Genomic DNA, 27,939 nt, shown 5'->3' on the forward strand with positions numbered 1-27,939 from the left:
GTTTAAGGGTTCAGAGCAAGGAGAAAATTAACTGAAAGAGAGTTTAATGGCGTTACGTGGGGGTAGTTGTACATCTGTACGTACCACTTTAAAGCGCAGCTGGAAGGAACCTTGCTCAAATAAAAACTTGAATTTATGATAAGACTGATGAAATAAGAGGTAAAATTCAAAAAGCAACATTTCCGCCCTGCATTGCCTAGTTTCTTACAATTAATTAATGGGAATATCTTTCTACAGAAAAAGGAACGTAGACAACTACTACTGATTTGACCATCGAATTGGAATATAACTAACAAAAGACGCCTGCGATCCCAAATTGAATTTCACATGAAGAATATCTAAATATACAGGCTTCTGGAAATAGTGCTCCAGGTATCCTTCCTATAATATTTCTTATCTACACTAATTCAAGGCAAGGAATGACAAGGGGCAGACAAGGACCTTAAAGCAAAAATAGATATCAAAACACCCAAAAATGTCGAGATAGGCCAAGGGCGCAGGAAATGAATCTTGTAGATGTTTGTTCCCTGACTGAGTATCTTCTAGGCTCCGCATGTGTGATAGATCTCAGCTCGCATTAAGTCAATCGGTGAATGCTCGAGCGTATAGCGTTCTGGGTTAAGATAAACGCCAGTTTTCTCCAGAAGAGCCAAGCCTTTATCCCTTCCGAAACGTGAAGAATAGAGCTTCAAATATTCAATATCCTGCACCACAAGGACGATCAGCAAGTATGCAATTTACACGGAATATGAATACATTTGTGGTTCGCAGGCATGGGGCCAGCCACACCATTTGCCACGGTGCTTTTTATTGCATCATCAACTTAAACAAAGCCTCTCCTAGTCACATACAGCTTTTATTATGTAGATCCTCAATGCTCTTCGTCATCAAACAACTAACACCTCCAACCGAATCACAAGCCACAAGGGCATCATGACTATATGGAATAGGGAATTAATTTTAACATGAGTTTGTTGTAGGCCAGACATATCCTTGTTCTGTTAGATATATAACAGGAAGAATAGACCTACTCTCATGCCTAATTTTCTATCCTTTCCTTTTTCAATAAAATAGCTTCAACACCTTTTAACAAAATTACTTTAATTAGTACCCATAACACTGTATACAGGAGTTAGAATCTCTCTGAAACAAACAAAAAGATTATATATGTGTACATTTTTAAAAAATATATATATACCACAGTCAAATTCTCCAACATATAACTCTTCAGAAATTGAAAGTGATGAGTTATTCACCTCCTCCTCTCTAACCTATTGATCCACCAAGTGGTATGTCCTTTTGAGGAACTAACTGCTTAGGAGTAGATTCAAGAATCATGATGCAAGAAAGCTATAACACGGTGCATCTACCTTTCTTCAAATCATTAATTTCGCATATTGGAAAGGTAGCATAAAATATTATCTTATGAACGATATTGACAATTGATTTATTGTAATGGAAGGTTTCAAGATGTCGATGGATGAATTTGGAGTGCAACTCAAAATTAAAATTGGACCACCAGAATGAAAAAAAATACACAAGCCAACGCAGAGGCTATAATGACTCTCCAATGTGGATTATGACTTGAACAATGCAGCAAATTTAGCCCATCCAAAAGTACTTTGTGGGATAAGCTTACTGAGTTTTATGAAGGTACACGAGACTCTTGTATTGCAAAACGCAATTTATTAATCAATCAATTGCAGAATTAGCAAAATGCGCAGAAGGTTCGAGGAGGTTCTCAACTGTCTTCACACCATAGGAGGAAAGACTGAGAATGTATGCCTTGAAATTTGCCCAAGACCTCAATTTGGTCATTTATGGTAGATGCACAGAAAGTATCTCAAGATTTATTCATTGTTAAATTAGACGAATTACATGTGCAAGATAACTTTGTGACAAAAGAGAAAGTTTTAGCTTTGGTTGTAGAAAAGAAGTAAAAGAAGGAAAAAGAATATCTTCATTGGAATAAAGGAGCAAGTCTGAAAGTAAAACTGAAGTCTTTGCTAGTAAGATGACACATTTTGTGAAAAAAATAATGAAGAAAAGCAAGAGGTTCAACAAGAAGAACATCAAAAAGAATTTTAAGGACCCAAAGAAGAAGAATAAAGGTAAAACTAGATCAAAGCTAATGTAATTTGCTCTAAATGTAATAGCAAAGGACACTAAAAGGCCAAGTAACTAGAGCTAAGCCTACTAGGGATGATTCATCATCTGAATCCTCAGAAGCAGAATAATTGTTTATAGGCAATAAGAAACATTGCCTTTATGGAAACGATATAATGGAATCTTCTTGTGAAAAAGAAGAAAGCTCTAGTTGTGATGAAGAATCTTCATACGCAACACTAAGGTAATTTTTTTTCCAAAATAGACTGAAACTATTGCATATTTGACTAACTCATTGTCTAGATCTACGGACAAGATGAAGTCTCTCCAAAAGGTGCTTAAGGCTCTTAAGAGACATTTGAACTTCCAATTGCAAAAAACAATAGTATAATTCTTCACGAATTGAAATTTTTGAGGAAGAAAATGGCTTCTTGAAATTACAAGGGGAAGAATTGAAAAAATACCTAAAATTTGGTTCACATTAGATTCCAAATTCTTGAACATGATGCTTAGAGATCGACGAGCAATTTATAACAAAGTAGGTGTTGGATAAAAGTCTAAGCAAAAAAGAAGTATCATGTGTTCACTAAAGAAGTACTTTTATGGAAAAATCCACTACTAATGGCATTTCTAGGTCTAAGGTAGTAAAGCTTGGATTCTCAAGCAATACAAAGCTTGGATTCTCAAGCAATACATTCTCAACTCGGTTGACCCAATGCATTTTAAACTTTCATAGGTACAAGAAAAGAAAGCACACTTGATAGGTAATGGGGGGCTTAGGATAATCAATCTAGGTAACATAAAAGGGCAAAAACCAAAACAATGCCCCTTTTTTCATTTTCCTCAAAAACTCTGTGTTGAAAAAAAAAATATCAAAAGGGCACCTTATCCCATTTTTCATTTCCAAAATATCCTTGTTTTAGTACCGTTGCAGCAGTTTTAGCTTAAACTATTACAACATCCCTACAAGCCTAAACCCTAAAATTGTTCGAGCATTAATCAAAATTGCTCTAACTTGATCAAAATTGCTCTAGCATTACTACACATGTAATAATTTTGACTAAAACTGCTACAAGTGCCTACAACCTTGTAACTGCTCTAATGTTAGTCAAAATTACTCTAACATTGGTTAACATTTTTTTAAGTTGTCAAAATTGTTTCAACTTGGTTAAAACTAATACAATAGTGTTGGAGCAAGTTTGACCAACTTGGAATAGTTTTAATCAATGTCGGAGCAATTTTAACTAACATTAAAGTAGTTTCGTTTAGGATTTAGAGTTGTAGGTGCGCTTGTATCAGTTTTGGCTAAGACTACTACAAGGTGCTAGAACAAGGGTATTTTTTAAGGTGAAAAATTAGATAGGGTGCTCTTTTCATATTTTTTTCAACATTGAACGTCCGTTTAATAAAATGAAAATAAAAGGCATCTTTTTAGTTTTGAACAATATAGAACTTTCTTCAAATTTTTTAATTTATAATATTTTATTAGTCAAAGGCATAAAATTTAATTTGTTAAGTATGAGTATGTGATACTGATACAAGGTTGAATTTTACTCAACTAAATGTTTGATAAAGCATAATGAATTTGGTACAACTACTTTAGTAGGTCAAATAAATAGATTAATCTTCCTTGTATTTCTAATCCTCCGTTATTAACGCTCTATTTGGGAGGAGGTGAGGGAAGAGGAGAGAAGGGTAAATAAGGGGAAGGAAAATTTTGACCCTCATCTGGGATGGAGTGAGTTAAGGAGGGGAAGGGAAAGTACTTTAGTTTAAAATTTGCTCATTTAACAAAGGCACAACATAAGCATGTACTTGACATGATTAAAGAGGTTGTTATGATAGGAACTAAACTTGTAAATCTGCCAATAGATTCTAGGGTCATATTGGTACCAAAATAGAGGTAGCAATTAACTAATAAGGAACCTGATATATCGTGATCAACTAGTTTCTTGAGAACCTATGTCAAGACTATTAGATAGCAGCATATGGAACCTACTTTACCTACAAGATGCTCCAAAGATAGGTGATTGATGTCATTCTAGATTATGGGGTACTCTTACGCTGATTGAATATATTTCCCTAGAGATTGAAGATCTACATTAAGCTATTTTGTTCTGTTAAGAGATAACCTCATTTTCCTACCAGAACAAGAAACAAACAATAGCTAGGGTCGAATTTAGAGAGGATGTGGGGTCACAACTCTAACTACATGTACACATTTGCATTAAGCATTTGATGACCTCCACAAAGCCTATGAAGCTTTATTTTGACAATCAAGGTGCCTGCGATGTAAATAACCTCGAACCTTGTTTTTCATGAGAGGACAATATATAGAGATTGTTTATCACTTTATTAGAGAAAATGTAATCTAATGAGATGATTAGTTTTTTTTGTTAGTTTTAACCAAACTATAAGTTTAAAAATCTCAAGTCGTGTCGAATTTCAATCTTTAACTAGAACGATATTGTTTTGGCATCATGTCAGCGTTCAGATGCACGGTGCCAGTAATAGATTAGAGCTGAAAAAGAAGGAAATGAAACATAGGAAGGAGACATTGTCTGTGCCTAGCATGGTTTCAAATCTTGTACTATGTCATACAAAACGGTTAGAACATATTATTTTAGTAAATTATCGAAACTTGATAACTTAGTGGAAACAATGTTTCTTTCTTTGTTTCATCTCTTTCTTCATTCAACCTCCTGGAAACATGCATCAGAGCGTTGATACAATATTATAATAGTATCTTTTCAATCAAAAATTGAAACTATAGCATGACTTGAGATTTTGAATCTTGGTACTGAGGTATCGAATTTTGGTAATTTACTTAAACGACACGTTTCAACCGTTTCTCTCGGCACAGTATAAGATTTCAAACCATGAACAGAACAACAAAAGCAAGAACTCTAATTTCATAACTTTATCCATTTCTAAAAAATAATAAAAAAAAGTGTTTAGGATTTAAAGACTTATAACTTATTGTCGAAGATCATTGGAAACACTCTATATTTGTTTCCATGATAATTTGTCATATTGAGTGTTCCACCACCACTCTAAAGTGAGTTAGCCACTTAGTATCCGTTTACTTCATTAAGCACAACTTACGGTCTCCAATTGAGATACTGATAAAAATGAGCATCTTCTCTACTCTATCCAAGTTTACCAAAGTCACTTGCCCATCAAAAGTTTGTAACACTATTGTGATGAACACATATAGTCCCGTTCACCCTTTATGACATGTTTACTTGGGAGTGGAGAAGGCAATACAGAAATTGGACAAGGGAATCAATATATAGATAAATATAACAAATTCTGTTTTAGTTACTTTAAATTTCCAAAGTAGAAACAATCTGTTTAACTACATATATATAAGAAACTCTTCTATGTTTACTTCAAACTGCTAGAGTAAAAAATCTTTAAAAGGAAAAGTTAACGGGTCAGAGCACATCACGTCCTCTCTCTCATTTTCTGTCAATATTTCTAAAATTTCTTTCATCCATTCCCCTCCTTGGCACCCATCTATTTAAAGTGCTTCACCCCATAACAAAGAAGAACAAACAAGGACAACAATAACAACATACTTGTAAAAATGGTTTTCTGGGTGATTTATGTTCAAAAACTTGTAAAGTCGGGTTAGGGGAATTTACCTGCATTCCACTGAGAATGCGTTCTAGGCGGAGTGAAGCAATTGGTTCATGTGATGAAGAGAAGACTTCGCCAGGATAGAAAAGAACTCCATCTCCAGGAGGAAGACCACGGCGAAATTTTACCTGCCATGAGTGTTTAAATCTAGTTACATTATATGATAATAAATCAATATCTTTAGTACCAATACTCACTGATTTTAGTTGTAAATAACCTTTTTTCTAGTTCATGGGCAAAATTAAAGATACATGCCTGTGAGAATGAACTGTTTAATATTTGAAATAATAAAATGATTGAGTGATATTTATCTTCATTTACAGATTGTCTGACAAAAGTAAAAGTGAAGAATGCACATTGGTGTCATCTACTAATAACCAACGCAATGGAACATGTGTCAGTAACATTCAAATGATGACAAGAGCAACAAAGAAAGCCTAGTCATAAAGTACCAATTCCCTGTCATCAATTTTGCATATCACCTTCACGCTATCAGTTTTTTTTCATCATCAAGACACTCACATGTGTAACTAGGATATATATTTATTCAGTCAAAAGAACAAGGTAGAAGCTACAAATCTTTAATCACTGATATATTATATGGCGACAGCAGCAGCAGAAGAAAAAGAAAAGAACAACTTAAAAGTAAAAAAAAAAAAAAGAAGAAAAAACGGAACAAATGGAACACTGTAAGTTTAAGCTAAGACATGATTAAGATCCTCAGTCAGAAACAAGGCAAAAAGCTCAAGAAAACTCTTCAAGTTGGAAAATCATTGTGCAGACCCAGAAAAATTAAAATATAGCTTCATGCACATTGCAATATCAAGTTATCCTCTCCTAAATAGGTGATAAAGAAGAAAACAGAGATTGTTTCCCTTTTAGCTCTATCTCTTGTGGAAGGAGGAACTCCAAGACTCTGAAAAAAAAAATGGTGAATGGTATATATTATCACATTATCTTAGAAGTACCTCAGAACTGGCAGCAAGAGACTTTTCATAGCAATTGGCACCCCAATAAAGAAATCCTGTTCCACCTTCTTTCCAAACTCTCCACATCACTGCTCGGTGTTGTGTTCCACGCATTCCAAGGTGCCAGTTCGGTTGAGGATCTGAAGGACCCATGCACACATATGTCCACCATTCCTATATTGGCAAAATAAAGTGAGGCCAAATAAACAAGAGAGAAACTAGTCAGGGTTAAACCCAAAGGAATATTATGAATAAGCATCCAATAATTAAAAGAGCTATAATTTCAGAAGAATAATGCGATGCTCAAGATCAAATTTTACCAAAAACCCTGGAAGTGAACTGAATAAATTTGAATATTGTGCTTATGAGTCAATGACGACACAGTAAAAGACTAAAGTTCAAATACAGTAAAGATGGTTGGAATGAATTGAAAAATGAAGAACTGATCCACAAGGAAAATCCCAAAATAGACATCAGAGTCTCGGACTATATGAGCATTGGTGAGGTGAGACAAAAGTCAACATGATCAGTTCTCCAAATAACATAACTTCCTTAACCTCCCCTAAAATAAAGATACCAGGATGGGGAATTAGCAAAGATCAAGAGGGAAGTGTACTCAAAGGATTGCAAGAAAGAGAGATCAGGATTCTAGTTTTACTCTTAAATGATAAAAAAGAGGAGAATGTTGCTTGCCAAAGGACATCATTTCTTATTTCAGCATGTGTTAGTTATGCATAGTTGCAAATGCCAATTTTATTACTATGGTTTATGAGTTAATTGAAATGCAATAACAGGATATTTGAGTTGATCAAAGGTTACTCATTACTGAATTTCCTGTGACTATATTGAGCTTTATCATGGTTGTGTTGATGAATTTAGACAATGATTTTTTGTTGTTGTTGTTGTTGTTGTTGTTGTTCAATTTCTGCATATATTGAGATTCTGGATTTATTGGGAAACCAAATGATCCACCAGGGTGACCTCCATCTTGCCATCGGCCGCCTTGGGAATCCGGCATTTTGATGTGGGAGAGATGGGTCAGAATGTGCTGAACTAGAGACTATGGCTGGTCCACAAAGTTAGACCAAGAACTACTGGTGGCCTAAGGAAATCAGGGTCACCTCTGGTAGATCATAAGAGGATCACACCTCCATAGCTGCTGCAATCCAGTGGTTGATTGGGAAAAAAAATTAAGCAGGAGGCTCAGCTTGGGCTTTTGCTTGGAAATGGACAGAGCAGTCAGTGAGCTTGTCTTGTTGTAGCAAAGGCAGACGACGAGAGGGCCAGCAATCATTGGACAGAAGTGGCCAAACTTGCATGGAGTCAAACTGGCAAGAGCACATGGATGAGAGCAAATGACACACTTGAAGAGGGAATGGGTGCTCGAATGAGCTTTTGGCAGCAATGATGGAGCCCTAGAAGCGGGAGGTGCATTGTGGGATCTCGTGCAAGTTTCTAAACTGACTGAAAAAAGAAGGCAGAACTTTTATCCTGTCTTCATCCGCTGCATGAAAGGACACATGCACTGGCAGCCAATGTTGTAGGAGAGTTGATTACGTGGGATCAATAAATAGCTAAAACAAAGGTGAACTCCTAATGCCCCTGTTAAGTATTGATTTTTAAAAAGAAAAAAATATCAAATTTAAATTTTGCTAAAATTTTGAATTGACAACATAAACGAACCGAATCATTGGACATGTAACATAGGTGTTGAGTTGAAGCCGGATTAGATTGGGATTGATCCCATCGGGTAGGCGTGGAGATAAGAAATATGTGGGCTTAAACGAGGTGGATTTGTGTTTGATTTGGCCAAGTTATGGCCTAACCAAGTTGTAAATGGATTAAACTGATTCAATCGGTCTATAATGAATTAGAGAATTTTTGAGGAAATTTTTTCTCTCCGCTCTTTCCCCTTTTCTTATGTGTTTTCTGTACCACCATTGCATGCTCCACGTGCTGGCCATCTTGCACGCACCACTCGCTCCATCTGGCACCTCCTCTTCCTCTCCTACTTCTTCTTCTCTCTTCTCCTTCTTCCCCTCTTCCACCACCAGCAACAGCTTGTCGCTAATTTTCCAGCAAGAAGCCAGCTTCTTTCCAGCAGTATTAGCTGCTTTTTCAACCAACATCAGCAACAAGGCAATCCCTTCTTCCAAGCAGCAACACAGCAACAGTTTCTTTTCCTCAAATCCATCCTCCAAAAGCAACAAGCCGATCTTATTTTCCTGTCTTCTCTTTTTCCAGCAACACAGCATCAGTATTTCCCTTTCTATTTCCTTAATTCCAGCCAACAGAAACAGATCTGTTTGCTATTTTTTTGCAGCAGGTCGGCAGCCTTCTTTTCTTTTTCCAAGCCAACAGCTAGCTGCTCCTTTATTTTTCCATGCCGTGTTGTTACCATAGCCATCTTCACCATCACTCACTGCCAGAGCCAAAGGCAAGAGCCACCATTCCTCCTTTTGCCTGAACCAGGAGGATTGTAAGTTTTTTCTCATTTTGCGTACCTGCTGATATCCTCTTTTTTTTTTTTTATAATTCAGGTATCCAACTCTTCGAACCGACTAATCCTGGAGATAACCGGTCAAGCCCCACGGAAATTTCCCACCAGCCACCAAGGTAAATCCGAAAACACAAGTAGCAGGCGGCCCAGCAGCCCAACATCCCAGGCTTTCATCCCACTGGAGAAAAATATCATGCAGTGCGCCATAGTTGGGAATCGAACCGTGGACGCTTGAGAGAAGCATGGGCACTCTGCCACTGCCAAGGATTGAAATCTCAAGTCGTATCGCGCGATACCGGCGAAAATTTTCATTAAGCCGATGGACTGACAGAGGTGTTCCGGCCGGGATACCGTCCGAAGGCGCCGCTCGGGCCCGGTGATGCCTCCAAAGGAGACATTGTCTTGGTGACAAACTCAGAATGGTACATTTCAATCATTTCATCCAACACAATACAAGATTTTAAATCATGTATAATAATATATATTTTTTTATCCTAATATGATATAAAATGAATTCACAATTTTATGATAAAACTAAATTGTTATTTCACATTTAATATTAAATATTTAATTAGAAATAATTATTAATGTCATATTTTTATTTATAAATTAGTAATTATACTATCTACCATCAAAAACCCACCAAAGTCGGTCCCAAGTCCAGTTGAAAAAGGATGAGGGTTGCGGGTTAGTTTGCCAGCCAGCATGACAAGCAAATGGATCCATCAACTATCTACCATCAAATATCTAATCACTTTAAAATAATAGTGCATATTGAGATATTACAATATAACAGAAATTGTATAGAATAACAGTACTTTGTTATATCATTAATAATATAATCAAAATTTAAAATAATAATTAAACAACAAACTAATACTAAATATTGTAAATAGCTCATCTGTTAATAATTTAACTATACATTTAGTTATATATTAAATTGAGAATGTAGAACTTTTAAAATATTATTAGACATATAAATCATAGTAAGTGTCAATAATTGTATTAATTAAAAAAATGTGTTTCTACTATTATATCAAGAATTAGACTATAAACTAAGCTATTTATTATATAAATCACATTTATATTCTTTAAATAATAGATAAATATTATTGTATTTTTTACATTATTTATTTTTATATAGTAATTAGATAATACTATAGGATAGTTATATGAATAATTTGTATTTTTTATTAATAGCATTCCAAATTGAAATTTATTGTTATATATGAATACTCACATTCGTAAGAACTAATAAGTGTTAGTTCTTGATATGATATAAATACTATTTAATTAAATCTTTTATTGTTAATAAAACATCAGTTTTAGGATTTTTTTTTTCTTATATGTTATGTTAAATATTTTTTAGCTACAATTATTTTTACTAATTTCCCCTAATCCAATATGGCGACAAAACAATATCATTAATGTTTTGCTAACTTCGGATACTTTTTTTGCATAAAGATCTAAGTTTGTTGTTTGCCTTTGCATATCATGGTGGTGGAGATGGATCTCAAAGAGCATAACTTTCTCACCATAGGTTTTCTTCTTTTCAGTCTACTGGAGAATCAATCTCTTCTGTTGACACGGGATGGCATCCTGTGCCTAACCACTTGAGATAATAAGTAGATGGACATGTTGATCTTCTTGGCACCAGACTGAATCATAAATACGGAGGAAAGTAATACCAATGAGTAAATAACACTCGAGTGAAGATAAAATTTGATAGAGTAAAGAGTGCATCTTGGATGGGTTATCCTCAACCTATACCAAATTCAGGCTAAAAACTTAAAGTATTTGCAAGAATCATGTGGTCTTTGATGATAATTTTAACATTAGATGTTTGTTTCCGTACAATTTTGCATGCCTCATACTTAGTTATTTGGATGGTAATAATTATTAATTTTAAATTTAATATCTCTTATTTCTATTTATGTAATGGCCTTAACACTGGTCATTGGTCGCTACTTTAGTTAAAATCAACCAAAAGAATAAAGTTCTAAAGTACACAACAAAGTTGTAAATCATAAAATAGACAAACTAGAATACAGACAGCAAACTTAGATAAAGAAGCTTCAACATCAGAAAGCTAAACCAAACAGAAAAGATAAACCAAGTTACCTCCCCATTTTCTGGCTGTAATTCAGCAATAATATCAGTAGCTAGGTCCTCCCGGTTACCAAATACCCATTCGCTGCCAGAACAATGGTGTAATGAAAAGGTGTGCTTAAGATAAGTTATAACAGTTTGCAGCAAATATCAATTAAACTAGTAATAAGGAAGCAAAGGAAGAATGATTCAGCATCAGCATAATTGAACCTAACAGGAATATCATTATGATAACATTAATCATGCACCTATACCTGTGAAATTTTATCCTCTGGATTTCAACAAAATTGTTTATTGGTCAAACAATTGATATAAAAATTGGAATTATTTGAGCAGTTGATCTCTACATTGTAAGCATAGAACTATTTAATGTAATGGTCAGATATGATCCATGTACCAGACCCTACCTAGTTGGCACTATGGTTCCTGTCTGTCTTTTGTATAACAAGTAGGTCATGCTTCATAGTTTCAAACAAAATTTCAGTTAAATTATGTATTAAGCTAGTTAGGAGGTTTGAGCATTTGTAAGATAAAATAATAAGTTTGATAAATAGGACAATTATACTAATAAAATCATTTGTTGGAGGTTCATCCAGTAAAACAACAAAATGTTAACGATAAGCAAAACTTTATGAAAAAAAAGGATTGCTCAACACTTCTCTGCCAGAATTCTGGTGTGTTTATGTGGATATATGACTGAGAATCTACAACATCTATAACCTTAAAAAATTTCTAACATGAAAGAAAGATCATAATGCAAAAAGAAAAAAAAAGTGATGCATTACAATTCATATAAAAATAGCTGATAAATAATAGGCATCAATACAACACAAAAGCTAGTTGTACCACCTAGCCAGCCACAAGTAATAAGAGCATTGTATTATCAATTAAAGTAGTCATAATCTGGTGCAGCTAGGCCCTATGCACCAGACTTGCATCCCAAGTCAGGAAAATAACCAAAAGTAATTCTTTATACCTAGTACAGAAAATTTGAGTATGTGGACGCAAGTACTTTGGAACTTTAACAAAAGCCTCAAAGGTATTTGATCCAAGTTGTGCATCACTTGGTCCTGTATAACAATCAACATATGAGAGAAACAATCACCATAAACCTGGAATTTATTATTAACAAATAAAAAGCAAAACAAACAGCAGCTCTGCTATAAATCTGAAGGATTATGCTGTCATACAGGAGCATGTGCCAAGATAACTACCAAAGCAGGAGCGAATTAAGAAGAATAAGATGACCATTTATATATTCATGACTCCATTAGAAGCATTAGATATCAAACAGTTTGTTTGAATACAATTCACTAATACTCACAGGAACCAATCTCCAATGACCATGAACTTTTGAAGTGGGCACTTGAAACAAAAGATAGAACTTCATAGTCCAGTAACATCATACCTACTCAAGAGGGAAGAGGGATTAGATGACGAGCGTCTAGGAGCCAATAATGTCCAACTTCCATCAAAACTAGGTCAATCCTACAACAAATGTAGCAATTTCCCATACTTCGGACTCTCCACTTGCCTCTCCCTTACCCTTGTCGCACATTAGAAAAAGTTGGTCACCTAAATTTATATACTCCTCTAACCTACTTAAATTACCTAAGTTAAGTTGGTCACCTAAATTTTTTATTAAAATTTTGATGAAAATACATCTTTCATTGTTCTTTTATTTCCTCATCATTCACTAATACCTTATTGCATTCATCTATAATGCATCTTACTTGGATAAGATCTTTTATATTCCTTTTTCTCAGTTTAGCTACATTCCCTCCTTTTGTATCCAACTGTAAATACAAGCATTCAAAAGTTTCATTCTTAGTTTTACTCACTGCTTTCTTAGTCTCTTTTTTAGCTACTGCATACTTTTTTAAGTTTTCTTCGTTCTTACAAGTGTATAATAACTTATAGGTTGTTCGTTTCCTTCATTTTATCTTATACTTTCTCATTCCACTACCAAAATTAGTTACTTAGTGGTTCACGTCCTTTTGACTTACCGAGTACGCTCTTGACTATCATTTTCAATTTTAATATCATCTTATTCCATGTTGTATTTGAGTTGTGACATATTTCTCCTAATACTTGTATTCCTACCCTCTCCTTAAATACGTTTTTTTTCATATTTTAACTTCCACCACTTAATTTTAACAGTCATGCACATTTTTCTTCTATTGATACTATGTTTGAGGTGTATATCTAACACTACTACATATGTTGGGTAGTTAAGTTTTCTCCAGGATCATCTTGCAATTTTTATAAATTTTTCTATACTGCTTCCTAATCATAAGAAAATCAATCTGTGACTTATTGTTTTCACTTTTTAACATAACCAAGTGTTCTTCTCTTTTCTTGAAAATTGTATTAGCTATTATAAGTTTATATGTTATTGCAAAATAAAATATAGTTTTGCCTCCATTTCTTATTCCAAAACCATAACCCTATGCACCTATCATATTCTTCATTTATTACTCATACATGCCCATTTAGATCTCCTTTTTAAAATTATTTCATTTGACCGAATTTTTTGTATTACCTCATCTAGGTCTTTCCAAAATCTATATTTGGTGTCTTCATCTAATCCTATTTTAAGTGCATTTATGCTAATTACATTAATAATTTCTTTTGTCACAACTATCTTCATAATTATAACATTAACAAAATTAATATAAGAAAATTATTTTATTAATAAAAAAATATAAGATGAATAGAATAAATATCTTCACATAGGAATATTATTTAAAACTTTTGAATAACTATTAAACTAAAATAATAAATATTTATCACATGTTCATTACGCTTATAAACATGGAGATTAATAAAACTAAGAGCGCAAATATAATTCTAAATATTCTAAAGAGTCAAGCATAATCTTAAAGATTATTCATCACATTTTAAAGTTATTTGAAGGTTTTTAATTATTTTTTAAATGTATCTAACAGTTTAAAATTTTAAAAATTTATTTTAACATTAAAATTATATTTTAAGAATTGATTTAAAATCAAATTTATTTGAAGCATTTAAAATCATATACTTTTTTAAAAATCAAATACTACCTCATCTGTCATGCTTTTATGCCAACAACAAGCATGTGAGCATGCACGCAGGCATAGGATTCTTGCGTAACTATATCAGTGGGGTATTGGAGTCAATCCCGTGCTAAAATGGTAAAAATCACATGTTTTTCAGGCAACACAGGTCGATACCCAAATCCTTAGACCTTGTTTTCCCCTTCTTCACTCTTCTTTCTCCTACTCAAGCTAAGTCAACACAAGACTTCATTTTTCTTCGCTTCCCCTCTCTTTCCCCAAATTCATTTCCTTTCCATGCAAGTAAACAATGAATAAGTCAAGATAGCCTTTCCAAATCAAGAAGTTGCAAGAGATGCTTAGGAACAAAATTTTGTGATATGTCCATCAGATATAGTCAAAAAGATTGTTGCTAATATCATTATGTTTTGATGTGTTAAATTGGCAAGCACTTAAAAATCATTGGCAATCTTATTCTCTATAACTTAAAGGTTTACCCCAATTGTCCTCATAGTAGATAAATATATGCACTCGATCTGTGGCGATAACATGCAAACAAGTAAATGAAAATTCTTACCACAGTAATATGTGGTCAAAACACGTGCATCAGGTGCATAAGATCTTATGTCACCAGACATGCTACGAATCAATTCATACTGCTCCAAATTCAATGGCTGCACAGTTTAAAATAAACATGTTATATACAATGAAATAGATGATGATGACCTTGTTTGGAAGAGCTCCTGTGTCATCAATAATGTTACTGCTCCATATTCAGACTTCAGAGAGCAAGGGACGGGTTAGTATGTTAACTTGTAACCAGTGAAAACACAGGCTTAGTGATATCAACATATGACTTAAGAAATTTATTCTAATTGTAAGAATGTAGTCTAAAATAACAGCACCTCATCCCACAAGTAGAAGTAAGCTTTTGGCCAATGATGCTTTGACTTCAAGATTTCGACTTCCTTTCGCAGAGACTCTCTTGCCTCACTGCTACTGTTGAATTCAATGTGATAAAAAACATTTGCTAAACCATAAAAAGATAAACTCGTTAAATATACACTGAAAAACTTGAGGTTTACCATGAAAGAATGGGAGCATAAGGTACAGCATACGCAGCTAATCTTGGATCGGAATAATATTCTTCAGATCTTGGATGGTCAGCTAAATAATGGGAGTAACCAAAGAAGATTGTCTATCAAAATGTGATACTAAAAACCTTCTCCGAATTTGTCTAGATCTTCAAATCAGAATAACCATATTTTTGGAGAATTTATATAAGATCAGGCATGGATGGCATACCAGGCCATGGACAAGTATAAGCTAAAATTCTCATGCTATCACCCCATCTGCAAAAGTATGGACTTATCCTGTACTGAAGAAGCCATTTGAAGTGACAATCTAACGCATCATACCAGCCCTCACTCCCATGTTGCACACCAAAGCGATCCTCAATCACAGTTTCAGATACCTACTTAAAAGTCAAAAAATACAAAATGTTTTTTGATATATCCTTGCAAGGTGCATACTTTTGAGAAATAGATTCATAGACAAATCTCAATTGGATTTGACAGTGCATTCAGAAAAAGGTTTTAGCTATTAACAAGCAAATTATTGCATATTATAAAGTTTAGGATTACAAATAACACGGCCAGTATGAGCATTTGCAAAAACACAACTTTCATTTTTCAGAAAATAAAGTCAATTTGGGACAGTATAGTCTATGCTCCTTATGGCATCTCTAATTCAACAAACTTGTCTCAATTTTACAGTCGTCTCTGGATATATTCATATTATAATACAAATTTCTTCATGAACCATCCTTTTAGTCAAAAAAAAAGAAACTATTTTATGATTTTATCATACTTGAATCTGATCTAACTCAAGTAGAAAAATAAATGATGAAAAAAAAGGCAAACATAAAATTAAAGAATCTTCCTAATAACATTGATATAGAAAACATACACAACATCGTAGTGCTAAAGAACAAAAACAAGAACGAGTGATATAGTTATTTTTAATCATGACTAGCAAATTCAGTTTGCTTTATATCAAAATTATGGCATCTGCTATGATGTTCAAGGATTAAGTTGGAAATAAGTTTAAAAAATAAAGTCAAAATAGTTATGGAAAACAAAAGTTCCAGCCAATTATATCAGAAACAAGGGACGAGACAGAAGCAGTGTACAAGAGCAACATATTGTAAGTGGTTTAGTAATCTGGCGCATATGATTGAATAACTTTACGAATGGAAATATGAAATTCAAATCTTTTAAACAAAAACACCAATGTTCAAAGGATACGCCAAATACAGCTGGAAGAGAAGGTGTCAATGGAAGAGTAAAATCCCAAACTGTGACATTGATTTTCAAATGAATTGAAATATTTGACAATGCATCTTCATCCATCATATCACATGATCCATTATCTTCATAAAACTCATGGAACACTGGCAACCGAAGGATTTTCTTCAAAGATGAGGTAGCTGATTTCAATCGTTCTGCCTATCATGATAAACAAGCCACAAAAAACACATACTAAAATTATTCACTTAGTATATCAAGAAGCAATTTCAGAACTAGAATCCTACCACTTCCTCTAATGGTTTTCCATCAACGGGTTCAACCAATTCAAGGCAGTTTTTCAGTTCTCTATATAACTTGTACTTGTCATCTTTCGCTAGTGTATGCGCAGAAGATCTGCAATTGAGGAGAAAATCAAACAATAAGTCTCTAAGAGAGCAAATAACTCAACATTACAGATTACAAAAAGTGAAATTCAAAGAACAATATTCATTATGTAGCATATCTATAAATAACAGTGCATATGGTATGATCTAACTCTGCATCAGCCTTCAAAGCAGTAATGAGAATCAGGCCTTCATAGTAACCAGGTGGCTGCCCAGCAGGAACATCAACTGAGACCCAGATGGATGTTGTTTCTCTGCAAAAGAACAAATAGTTCATGGTGAAAGAAAACTACTACTTGAATATATCTCAGCAAATCATGATAGATATGAACATGATTAGATAATTGGCATTAAACACAGTACCCAGGAAGTAGATTTATTTGACTGATTGGCAGACTAAGAGGAACAAGAGCATCAGGCACACCAAGGATCGGGACCACATGCCGCATGGTCAAGGACTGACCAACTACCAACCTACAAGGGCTACCGTCAACAAAGTAAAGTAAAACCTTAAAACACTAAAATGTAACTTAGAAGAAGAAAAACATGAGTTAACCTATCACCAGCAGCAGAACAGAGATCGGAGCACTGAATCTGCACAGTGCCAGCCATGCCTGAACTGGCCCATGAAAGTTTGGGGCGCATAGCAATCTGAACACTCTCTTTTTCATTTCTTGCCGCCAAAAGAGAGACCTTTGACCAAAATATTTACAGAAAAAAAAAACTAAAGAAAATGGAAGAAAACATAAGCAAGAGAAGCTACTAGTTATGGTCGGAAATGATAAGAAAAGAATTATATGTTTCACATCAAACTAACATAACAAATCTGGCTGAAATGCAAAGTAATTTTTAGTTTCAGTAAGATATCATAACATTATGTGTTGCACAAAATCTTGAAGATTTAAAAAACATAAGCTGCAGTTCATTGGCATAGCTTCGGTCTATAGTTTAAGGTCCTTACTTAATGATGGTTTGATTAATATGAAAGGTTGAATTAGTCATGATTCAGTCAAGTAAAATAAGCATTTCTGTTGTTACAAGGTGCTACTTGGAACTATAAATCTACCATTCAAGTTTCAGCTAACCACCTTATTAGTAGTACAAAAAATCTTGGAAACAAATTTATATAGAAATTTACATAATACTACCGAATAAGTAAACCTTGGTTCTAAAGAAGCAGAGGTTTGTGCATGCACTATTGCATGGTCCCATTGAACTCAAAATCATGAAAATGGACAAGGCAATACCCAACATGCTAAAAGCAGAGACATTTGAAGACTTCCTTAATGTTCACTACTCATTTCCAGATAAAATTCTGTCCAATTACATATGAACAAGTTTTCAAAGTAAAGGCCCTTCTAGTAGGCTACAACACTACTTATTCCTTGTATTTATTTTTGTATCCTCCATTTTAGCATTGTCATTCCATCAGATTTACCAAACTTTTCTCTATTCCCTAGATGTAACTAGTTCAATAAATGTTATTGTATAAAATAATCAAACAACTCTTTCCCTAGCTTGGAAAAAACTGTTAATTTCAGAAACAATAAATAAGTGCCAGATAAGTTAACACGAAAATATGATCCCATCATATGTTTTTCAGTAAATTTGAAATTAACAACAAAAGAGAATTTATTGGATTGAAAAAACCTACAGAAAGAGTATAGATTTATGTAGTATTGCTAGGTGTTTACAAATTGAAAGATAAGAAACTCCTTTAGGAAGATGGTAATATATTAGCAAAAATGAAGAAATTATTATTACAATTTGTATAAGAGACACTCACACAGAAAGAATAATGGTAAGTAGTGAAAATTTTAAATACGGATTTCATTTAGAAATCAAGCAAAAAAAACTTTAAAAGGGCAAAAAAAAGAGTCTAAGTCCTAACTCCTAATATCTCTGTTTGAGTTTCAAGAATAATTTAGAGATATATAACTTATTAAACAAAATGAATAAGAATTAGAAAATCTTAACTATGAAGAAATGAGTTTTTAGTGTTGGTCTAAGAATAAGCAACAAGTTTTTAGTGTTGGTCTAAGAATAAGCAACATGCACAATATGATAGTCCATATCATTGTAGATAAATAAAGTTAATGGAACATCATAAAATCTTTCGGAAAGAGTTATTCAAAAGCAAACAGTCTGTATAAGGATTTTAAATAGATTGGGTATTGCAGAAATTAGACAAATTTTTATTCAATTTAATCAAAAATATATTGTGCAACCATACTTATAGATGATACCACATCTAGAAAATAATGAAACTAGCAACAACTAAAATGGATATATATATATATATATATATATATATATATATATATATATATATATCAGGAGAATCGGGTAATAGCTGCCTATATCCTCAAAGATCTTCTAAAAGATTAATAGCTAATTAACAACTGTAACTATATAAGGAAGTAAGATATCCTACAATATTCTAAACCTCCCTCAAGCTAGGTTGTAGTTGTTGATTAAGCATAGCTTGGAGCTTAAATCTTCAAAGTTCTTCCATGGTAAAGCCTTAGTAAGAGGATGTTGTTGTCTGCAGTAGCTTGGTAAAGTTATGTTCTTGATGGGTAAACTTTAATTGAGTGATCTTTGTGTAAAATTCATTCCTCTAGTCAATTCAGCAAGTAGCTTATTAATAAATTCTTAAAATTCTTAAATTATTCAATCCTAGCCTCAATATTATCAACAATTCTGTGCTCATTCTCTAAATCAAAATAGTTGATCCCAGGATCCTTGCACTTAGCCTCTAAATCTCAAGATGGTAAAGCATTATTTCCTCTCACAATTGTCACTATAGGATTAATGATACATATTGAGCCCAATAAAGTTTTTTGTTGACTAAGGTATGGGGTATTTTTTTTTACTAATGTGCCATGAGATTTTCTAAGAAAATTAATTAAATAATAAAATCCAATAAATAGTCAATAAAAAAGTAAAAAATGATTTATGGTTAGAATAAGTTAATGCAAGTAAGAATATTGTTAAAGTTACCATTTGTTTGGATCTAGATCAACTTTACCATAATTTTGTATTAATATCCCTATAGTAAGTGTATTCATGGTTTAAAATCTCATATCATGTTGAGTAGCATGATCGAAACTATTGTTCCAATAAATTATCAAAACTCCATATTATTTGTCATGAATCATGACACAAGAAATCTATCATTTGTCATTGTATCAATCATATAAATGAATATCACACTAACATGACACCATTTGACAAACTACAAAATGTATCCAGATGAATTAAAATAATGTTTGTTATTCTACAATAACTTCTATTCATACAATGTAATGTCAAAATTGTATCATTTCTAGATGAGACATAAAGTACGAATTTAAGTGTATATCTACGCTCTTTTTTTATTCTTTTTATTTCCTTTCTCCTTCCTCTCTAATTTTCCACCGGCATTGTATCTCGAAACACTGACATGGTACCGAAATAATATCGCTCCAACCAAAATCTAAAACTCCAGTGCAATTCAAGATTTTGAACCTTGAATTTATTAACCTATCTTTATAGTTTTATTTTGTAGCCATTGTTGCATGGCATAGAATCAATGTACTACCTATATCAGTTGTTGCATATTCCACTTTCAAGCAGCCCCACACTAAGGGTTGTTACTGACTACGAAAGGGAAGCAATTATTAGTGGCACTAGGCATAGCATGATAATTTGCTAGTGTTGAAGAGGCTGGAAGTGGTTTCTAGGCAATGAATAGAGGGGCACCATACCAGCAATACTATAAGGAGAAAGAATTGGGCTTGGGATCAAGCTCTTAAGATGGTTAGATAATAGTCTTCGCTTCTTTTCACTTTTGGTGATCTCCCTCCACCGCAATGAGAAACTTCTAACTCATTCAGTCAAAGCATAGTCAATGAAGGGTGTGCTAGAGGATCAAGAGAAGGGATTGAGAAGATAGCAACAAACTTGCAAGGAGTCATTTGCAAGGGAGTATTATGAGTGGCAGGATGGTGAGCATGCAAGTGGGCTATGAGGTCAAGGTGAGTATAGCTATTAAGTGGATTTCGACAAAGGATGTACAAGTTAGCACGGGTCAAGCTCCAATACGTAGGAAAGTGTGAATCATAAGCATGTGAATTGTGAGCATTACAGGATATGTTGCACAACAACCTGAGTGTTGATTGATGATGTTATGTAGAGGAGACAAGGAAAGAGGATCAATTGAGCTTTAATATTAGTTGACACAATTCTAGTTTCATGTCAAGCAAACAATCTCTCAATGAGAGAGAAGAGAGTACATGAGAAAGAATTGCACTATGATGAAATCAAGGATTTAAATCTCGTGTCGTGGCGGTTGGCACGGACCGAATTTACCGTTCTGCCCACAGACTGACACGGGCACAGCCACAATACTAGCACTGCGACCACGAGCAACTTCCGTGGCGGCATAGACAGTGCCACAATACCCCAACGGTCTCCATGGGGGCACAAAGAGGACAACAACTCCTCATGAAGGTCGCAGTGAGGGCTCGGAAGGCACCACGACCCCCACAGCGAATTTCGCGAGGCGCAGAGAGCGCCATAATCCCCACGGCGACCTCCATGGGGGAGTCGCAACATTTGCGACGGCAACTGTGATATTTTTTATTATTTTTTTATATTTTTTATATTTTTATTTTTAGAGGTTGAATTATTTATTTGTTAAACAACTATTTTTTCCCTATTAAATTTTCCCCTTTTAATTTTATTTCTCTTTTATTCATTAATTGTTTTCTTCCTTCTTAGATAAAAAAATTAAATATAATATAATTCCTAACTTTATAAAATATATTATTACTAATAAACTAAAGTGTTTTATATATAAATTGGATTTAATTTTAAACTGATCAAAATTTATCTAAATTAAACATAGCTTCAACCTTCTTAATGGACTTCAATTAATCTAAATCAACTTTACTTAAGAAGAACCAAACATTTCACGAATCAAAACTTAAACTAATATTCAACATCTCAAATATAACTTAATAATAAGCATCTCTAATGATCAAATATTGATAAAAATATTTTTAATTAATATATTTTATATTTAAAAAAGTACCGGAAGCATATCGGCACAACACAATACAGTACCGAAATCGTATCATTCTGATCATATACCGAAACTCCGATACAACTCAAAATTTTAAATCTTGGATGAAATCTTACAAATAATTGGTGAAACCTACTCAATAACCCAGTGTCATTGAGGCTAGAAAAATACAGTATCTGTATTTTAAATAGTAAATTGAATAATAAAATACAAAGTATATTAAACCCCTATTTTATTTTCGATTTTGATATTCTGTGCGACTGCCTCGTGCGCGCCTGTGCGCGACTCGCGATCCACCGTCCATCACGCGATCGTGAGCCAGATCTGACTGTCCAAATGTGGGAATGCACAGTGTTCCGTCCGCCCGACCCCTGCCGCTTCCGGCCGCCCTCACCTCGCCGTCCGATCACCGCCGGCGGCCGGACCGGGCCCGATCAACGCGCCACTCGCCGGCGCTTCGGCCGACATCGGATTCCGGTCGGATTGTGACCGGAATCTGGCGAAATTTGGCCGGAAACGCCGCGTGCCACTGCCGGCCGCATTCTGGCCAAATTGTGCTAGATTCTGGTCACAATCCAGCCAGAATCCGACACCGACGGATGCGCCGGCGAGTGGCGCGTCGATCAGGCGCGGTCCGGCGGTCAGCAGTGACCGGACGGCGCGGCGAGGGCGGCTAGAAGTGGCGGGGGTCAGCTGTGTCACGCACGGGGTCGCGCAGCGTGGGTCGCGCAGAATATCAATTCTCTTTTATTTTATTGGACCAGCTTATCCTATGTTGGTCCATAAAATTGCACACAGGCACATGCATATTCGCTTTATTTCATGCACATTTGAGTCATGAGGGTGATCTTTCCCCTCAACCAATCAGGAAGAACAATTCTGTAGGTTCTGCAATTCTCTCACAGTGAACATGCATGCAGGTCTTATGTCACAAAATCATGTTTTCACTTTCTTCACTTGAGGACTAAAATGATAATATCATGATGAAACCACATTATTCTTCGTCATTATAAGAAAAATAAACAAATCTACAAGGTATCAAGTGGATCTTAGTCATTCCAGTCACATGCATCGGGTGAATTAGTATGTTTACACTAATTGAGCAATGGATATCTGTTTACAGGCATATCTGTTATATTTTACTGAATCTTTGAAAAACAATATTTTTTAAAAGAAGCAGAGTAAAAAAAACAAGCATCCATTGAAACATACAAGAAAATATACTTAGTATGATTACAATTACCGAGCAATGGATATCTGTTTACAGACATGTGTTATCTTTTGCTCAATCATTGAGAAATTTTTTTTTAAAGGAAGCAGAGTAAAAAAACATCTATTGAAGTGTACAAGAATATATATTCAGCAAATTAGAACAACGAGTTTGTAAATGTATAAACATTAGTTCTGAACCTCACAAAAAGTATTTCAGCTGACATTTTAAGTTGCATTATGTATTGTCATAATATCCAGAAAATTTAGGCATGAGGATGATGATTTACACTAACAACCTTAACATTGCCCTTAAAAACTACAAGATAAATTTCAAAAAAGTAGTATTTATAATGAGAATGAATTACATGATCAAAAGGCCGAGGCATGTCTTGCTCGCCAACATTTGCTGTGCTAGGCATGCACCATACTTGCAACAAGTCTGCTGATGGAATCTGAGTTGGATCAATTACACCTCTGCCAAAGTTGGAGCACTCAGCACCACCATCAGTCCACCCGTAACCAGTGCCCCCTCCAGCAATACCTTCAACAGGTGGTACAATGAAATTTGGCGGATTTACCCCTAACAACATCCAAAGACAAGGAAAATTAGGAATGCTTTGAATAGAGTCTGATGTATCAAAAAAAAGAAAAAAAAATAAATGAAGGGATACTTCATTTCAAGAAGAAAAATGCTTACAGATACTTTCATATTCAACTTACTGTTCCACTTCCCTAGAGCTCTTTCTGCTGTTATTGTTTCAAATACGTTCTTAACATAAATCTTCTACTAATACTATACATTCTACAGATTTCAATGTAGATGTCATCAATGCATGAGATCAATTTACCTTAGACACAAAATTAAAAGTATCCATATAAATTATAAATAGCAAGAAAACAATAACCCCAAGTCAATGGAAATCTTATGCAAAGTCTGCCTTAGAATTTAAATGTACAAAACCAAGTAAACAAGTATGAATATATCATGCATGTGTATATTGTTATGCTTTATTGATAGAGCTATATATATAAGTAGCCAAGATTTCAAATTACTCCACCATATATAATGGTTAGTATATCATATCAAGTTGTACCTCCCAGCACTAACCAGGAGTATGTTTAGTACACTGTTGCTAATGATTTGTCAACAGCTCTCTATTATACAAAAGAGAGAAACTGACTGTGTTGGCATGCACCAACTGTACATGTTCATTTAGCAAAGGGGAACTAACATAAAGGATTTATCAGTGACTATTGTTCCCAGGAAGACAATATGTCCATGCCAAATTAGTAATATTTACCTTCGATTTAATTCACTAGTTCATTCTTTTGGAGTTTGATTTCTTCTCTAATGTTTTTGATATTGAAATATGAACTGAATATTCATTGATTCTTAGCCATGAGCACCAAAGATAAGTTTAATGGTATATACAGTTAGGATATGTGAACCGGCTGGAGGTAGCATGAATAGGTGTGACCTGAAATTGCAATCTGTCAACTCAAGTTCTCGCTTGGTTAGTTGTTAGTTGGCGACGGATATATAAACAAACAACAATACAAAATTTATGGATACGGCTAACATTTCTACATTACGTGTTTCAAAATCTCCATTTCTTATTCCATGGCCTATGAATAGGCCTCATCCAGTGAGTCACCCCTCGAATATCTATCTTTCTCCTTCCTAGTTCCCTTTTAAAGATAGAGAAACCTCTTACAATGTTTTGCTTACAAAACAAACAATAAAATTAAATGCAAGTAAACAATAATAATACAATAACTAAAACAATACAAGTATGGAGCTCTTCTCAAGATTCTTTTCCAAGCCTTCTTACCAATGTTCATTCACTTTCATTAACCTTGACAAGCTCCCTTTGCCTCTTTATTTATAGCTTTCAAGTTCAGCATGCAATCTGCTATTGTTTCTACTTCAGCCCAATTGACTATTTTCTTGATCAGGTAAGCCTTTTCTCAACTATTCTACTTAGCAACGAATACTTCAATCGACTGGGTATGTTTCCAATTGTCTAACTTGCTTATCATGTAAGTCATCTAACCGCACCTATGTTTCTTTGTCAAATCGACTATTAAATATTGAAGTTTTTGTGTATTAAAATTTTATTTTTATAAAATTTTTACAAGGCAAAATAAATTGAATTGAATAGTTAAAAATAGAATTTGGATGTCGAGTTGAAGTTGAATTGGTTTCAAATTAAATTCATGGAATAGATGTGATGATTAGGGTTATGTAGGTTTGAATTCGGGTTGATTTGTATTTATTTTAGCCAATATATGATTAAACAAAATATTAAGTAGGCATAATCAAATTATGAAATTTGTTAAGGAGCGAGGGATAACTTTCTCTCTCGATTTAAAATCTACAATATAAATTTAAAATCTACAATTTTATCATTGTTGAACATAATTAAATAGTCTTAATTACAATCGTATTATAGAGGCATAAAGTCCAAGAACATGTATTTATAATACAACAATAATAATCAAGTCTTATCCCACTACGTGGGATCAGCTATATGGATCCTTCAACAAGGCCCATATTGTTTTGCTTACCAGATCAATAACGATAACAATAACAAACCATTTTACGCACTTTCATAGAGTAGCAACCCCAAGAAGCACATACATGGTTGAACTTGATCATATCTTAATCTCCTCCAATACCTTAGTCTTCCCAATATCGATCAATTGGTTGGACTCGACCACTTTAGGCACAAGCACTATTATGGGTGTTATGACCCGGCCCGTAAAGACCAGTCTCAGGTCGGGACACGTCGGACAGAAGGTTGACTTAACCATCAAGGCTGACTTGACCCTATATCAAAGTTGACTGGACTCCACCCACTCCAACTCACTCGGGAGCCCTACTAGGCCACTCACTATCTACTCGGACTCGGTCATGATCTGCCCGACTCCCAGGCTCTGCCGACCATGATCTGCCTGACTTCCAGCTCGGCCTCCTCGCTCTGCCCGAACCCAGCTTGGTCGATCATACGACCATGGCCCCCAAACCCAGGTACCAAGAGCCAGAGTCCTACTCCCAACTCGTCGAGCACGTTGCACTTATATTCAAGCCATGCCCGATCCCCTGCTCAACCCCACTCCAGGCCAACTTCTCCCTCGAGTCTTGCCCAACAACAGACTGATTCCCCCTTCTGTCTTTGTCAGTTCGTCAAATCACCGCCAAGGAGTTGAATAATTATGCGACACTATAGTGCCACATGATGCGACTTCATGTTATTATGACAGTGATGAGACATTTTTCACACCTGATGGGACATTTTTTCACATCCTGATGGGACATATCTTCTGACAAAACTCATTGGGCGGATATTCTTCTTAATTAACGATAAGACTATATCTTTTGACAAAATCCACCGTGCGGATATTCTCCTTAATTAACGATAAGACAAGTCCTCATCATCATTCTCTCACCCTCGCTTACATAACCCCAAGTTTTTGAGGCAGCAGGTACGCATACAACAGAGAAACCTCTTCATCATACTGCATTTTTTTCTTCTCCTCCTTCTCCGGTGATTGACTTGAGCGTCGGAGTGGTCGAGCCAGGGCACCCCTAGCCTTCCCTCTCATTGTGTTTGTGCTTGCAGGATCGTGGTAGCTCGTTGTCTCCCTCCTCCTCTTGAAGTCAACTCCGATACTGCGTGGCTGGTGACATGTCCTAGAGGCGATCTCAACAGAACAAGCACCAAACATACACTTTTGACTAAGTAGAAAAGGTAAGATAATAAGGAATAGAGGTTGCATTATTAAGTACATTAAAAGAAATTTGAGGGAGAAAACAAGAAATTGTGTAAGAACTTAGTCATCTGTGGTTTTTGAGAAAATATGATTTTTTTTCCCTGTAGTAACATGATTACTAACATAGCATGGACGGATTACTTTTGAAAGGATCAACAAACCAGTATTAAATCTAGATAAAGCAATAACCATTTGGGACATCAAAGAAGGATGAGAGATTCATAAGTTACTAAAGAAATATCTAATATGGTAAGTTCAAATTGCAAATATCATGCCAGAACTCGAGTGAATTAAAAAAAAACTCATGAACCCTAGAATGCCGTAAACAGAAACACAATTACCAAAATCCCTCAACTTAATCATCGTCTATTTCCAATCTGTATCGACCCAGCGATTCTAACAGTGAACCCAACGATTACAACCAAGAAATAGAAGAAAAAAAGATATGAACAAAGAGGAATTAGTTTAACGGAAGCAAAATATATAGTGAATTAAACAATATAACACCCACAGGAATACACGAGACATGCAACTTAAAGTTCACACCCTAATGTTCCAGATTGAAGATGATCATTTGGGTGCCAAAGCAGACCTTAATGTCGAGTAAGGCGATCAAGGAACCATCAAAAGACAATAAAGGAGTCCTAGACATAGATCGGGAAGCAGTATGCGTCGAAGAAATTAGGATGGAACCCCGAAAGGGGATTTAGAACCATGGACCGTACCGGAGTTATCCATTGTCGGCGTTGCTTCAAACGTCGATCGGGAGAAAGGCTGTGGGGCGGTTCAGGATCAAGGTTGGGGTGCTGCACCAGCTTTATAGGAATGAGGTC

At 34.8% G+C, this 27,939-nt stretch overlaps 1 protein-coding gene across 4 annotated transcripts; it reads right to left on the minus strand.

Moving 5' to 3' along the window:
• Window positions 1–286: 286 nt before the first annotated feature.
• Window positions 287–27,939, minus strand: LOC141820290 (uncharacterized). Of its 4 annotated transcripts, none has more exons than XM_074707581.1 (16): window positions 27,832–27,939; window positions 23,698–23,912; window positions 17,609–17,745; window positions 17,416–17,526; window positions 17,205–17,306; window positions 16,954–17,062; window positions 16,667–16,867; window positions 15,666–15,834; window positions 15,446–15,527; window positions 15,266–15,356; window positions 14,938–15,034; window positions 12,302–12,395; window positions 11,338–11,410; window positions 6,717–6,890; window positions 5,754–5,876; window positions 287–704 (listed from the first exon to the last, which is right to left on the minus strand). In XM_074707581.1, the coding sequence occupies exons 1-16, from the start codon at window positions 27,842–27,844 to the stop codon at window positions 543–545; spliced, it is 1,953 nt and encodes a 650-aa protein (XP_074563682.1). In that variant the 5' UTR covers window positions 27,845–27,939; the 3' UTR covers window positions 287–542. The 4 variants fall into 4 exon arrangements, with proteins under 4 accessions (XP_074563682.1, XP_074563681.1, XP_074563683.1 ...); XM_074707580.1 differs by having other exon boundaries at window positions 15,266–15,359; XM_074707582.1 differs by lacking the exon at window positions 27,832–27,939 and adding an exon at window positions 27,699–27,771 and having other exon boundaries at window positions 15,266–15,359.

This window comes from Curcuma longa, unplaced genomic scaffold (assembly GCF_044706935.1).
Source record: "Curcuma longa cultivar G26 ecotype Majalengka, Jawa Barat unplaced genomic scaffold, ITB_CL_G26_1.1 utg31682_np1212_342060_RagTag, whole genome shotgun sequence".
Taxonomy (NCBI): domain Eukaryota; kingdom Viridiplantae; phylum Streptophyta; class Magnoliopsida; order Zingiberales; family Zingiberaceae; genus Curcuma; species Curcuma longa.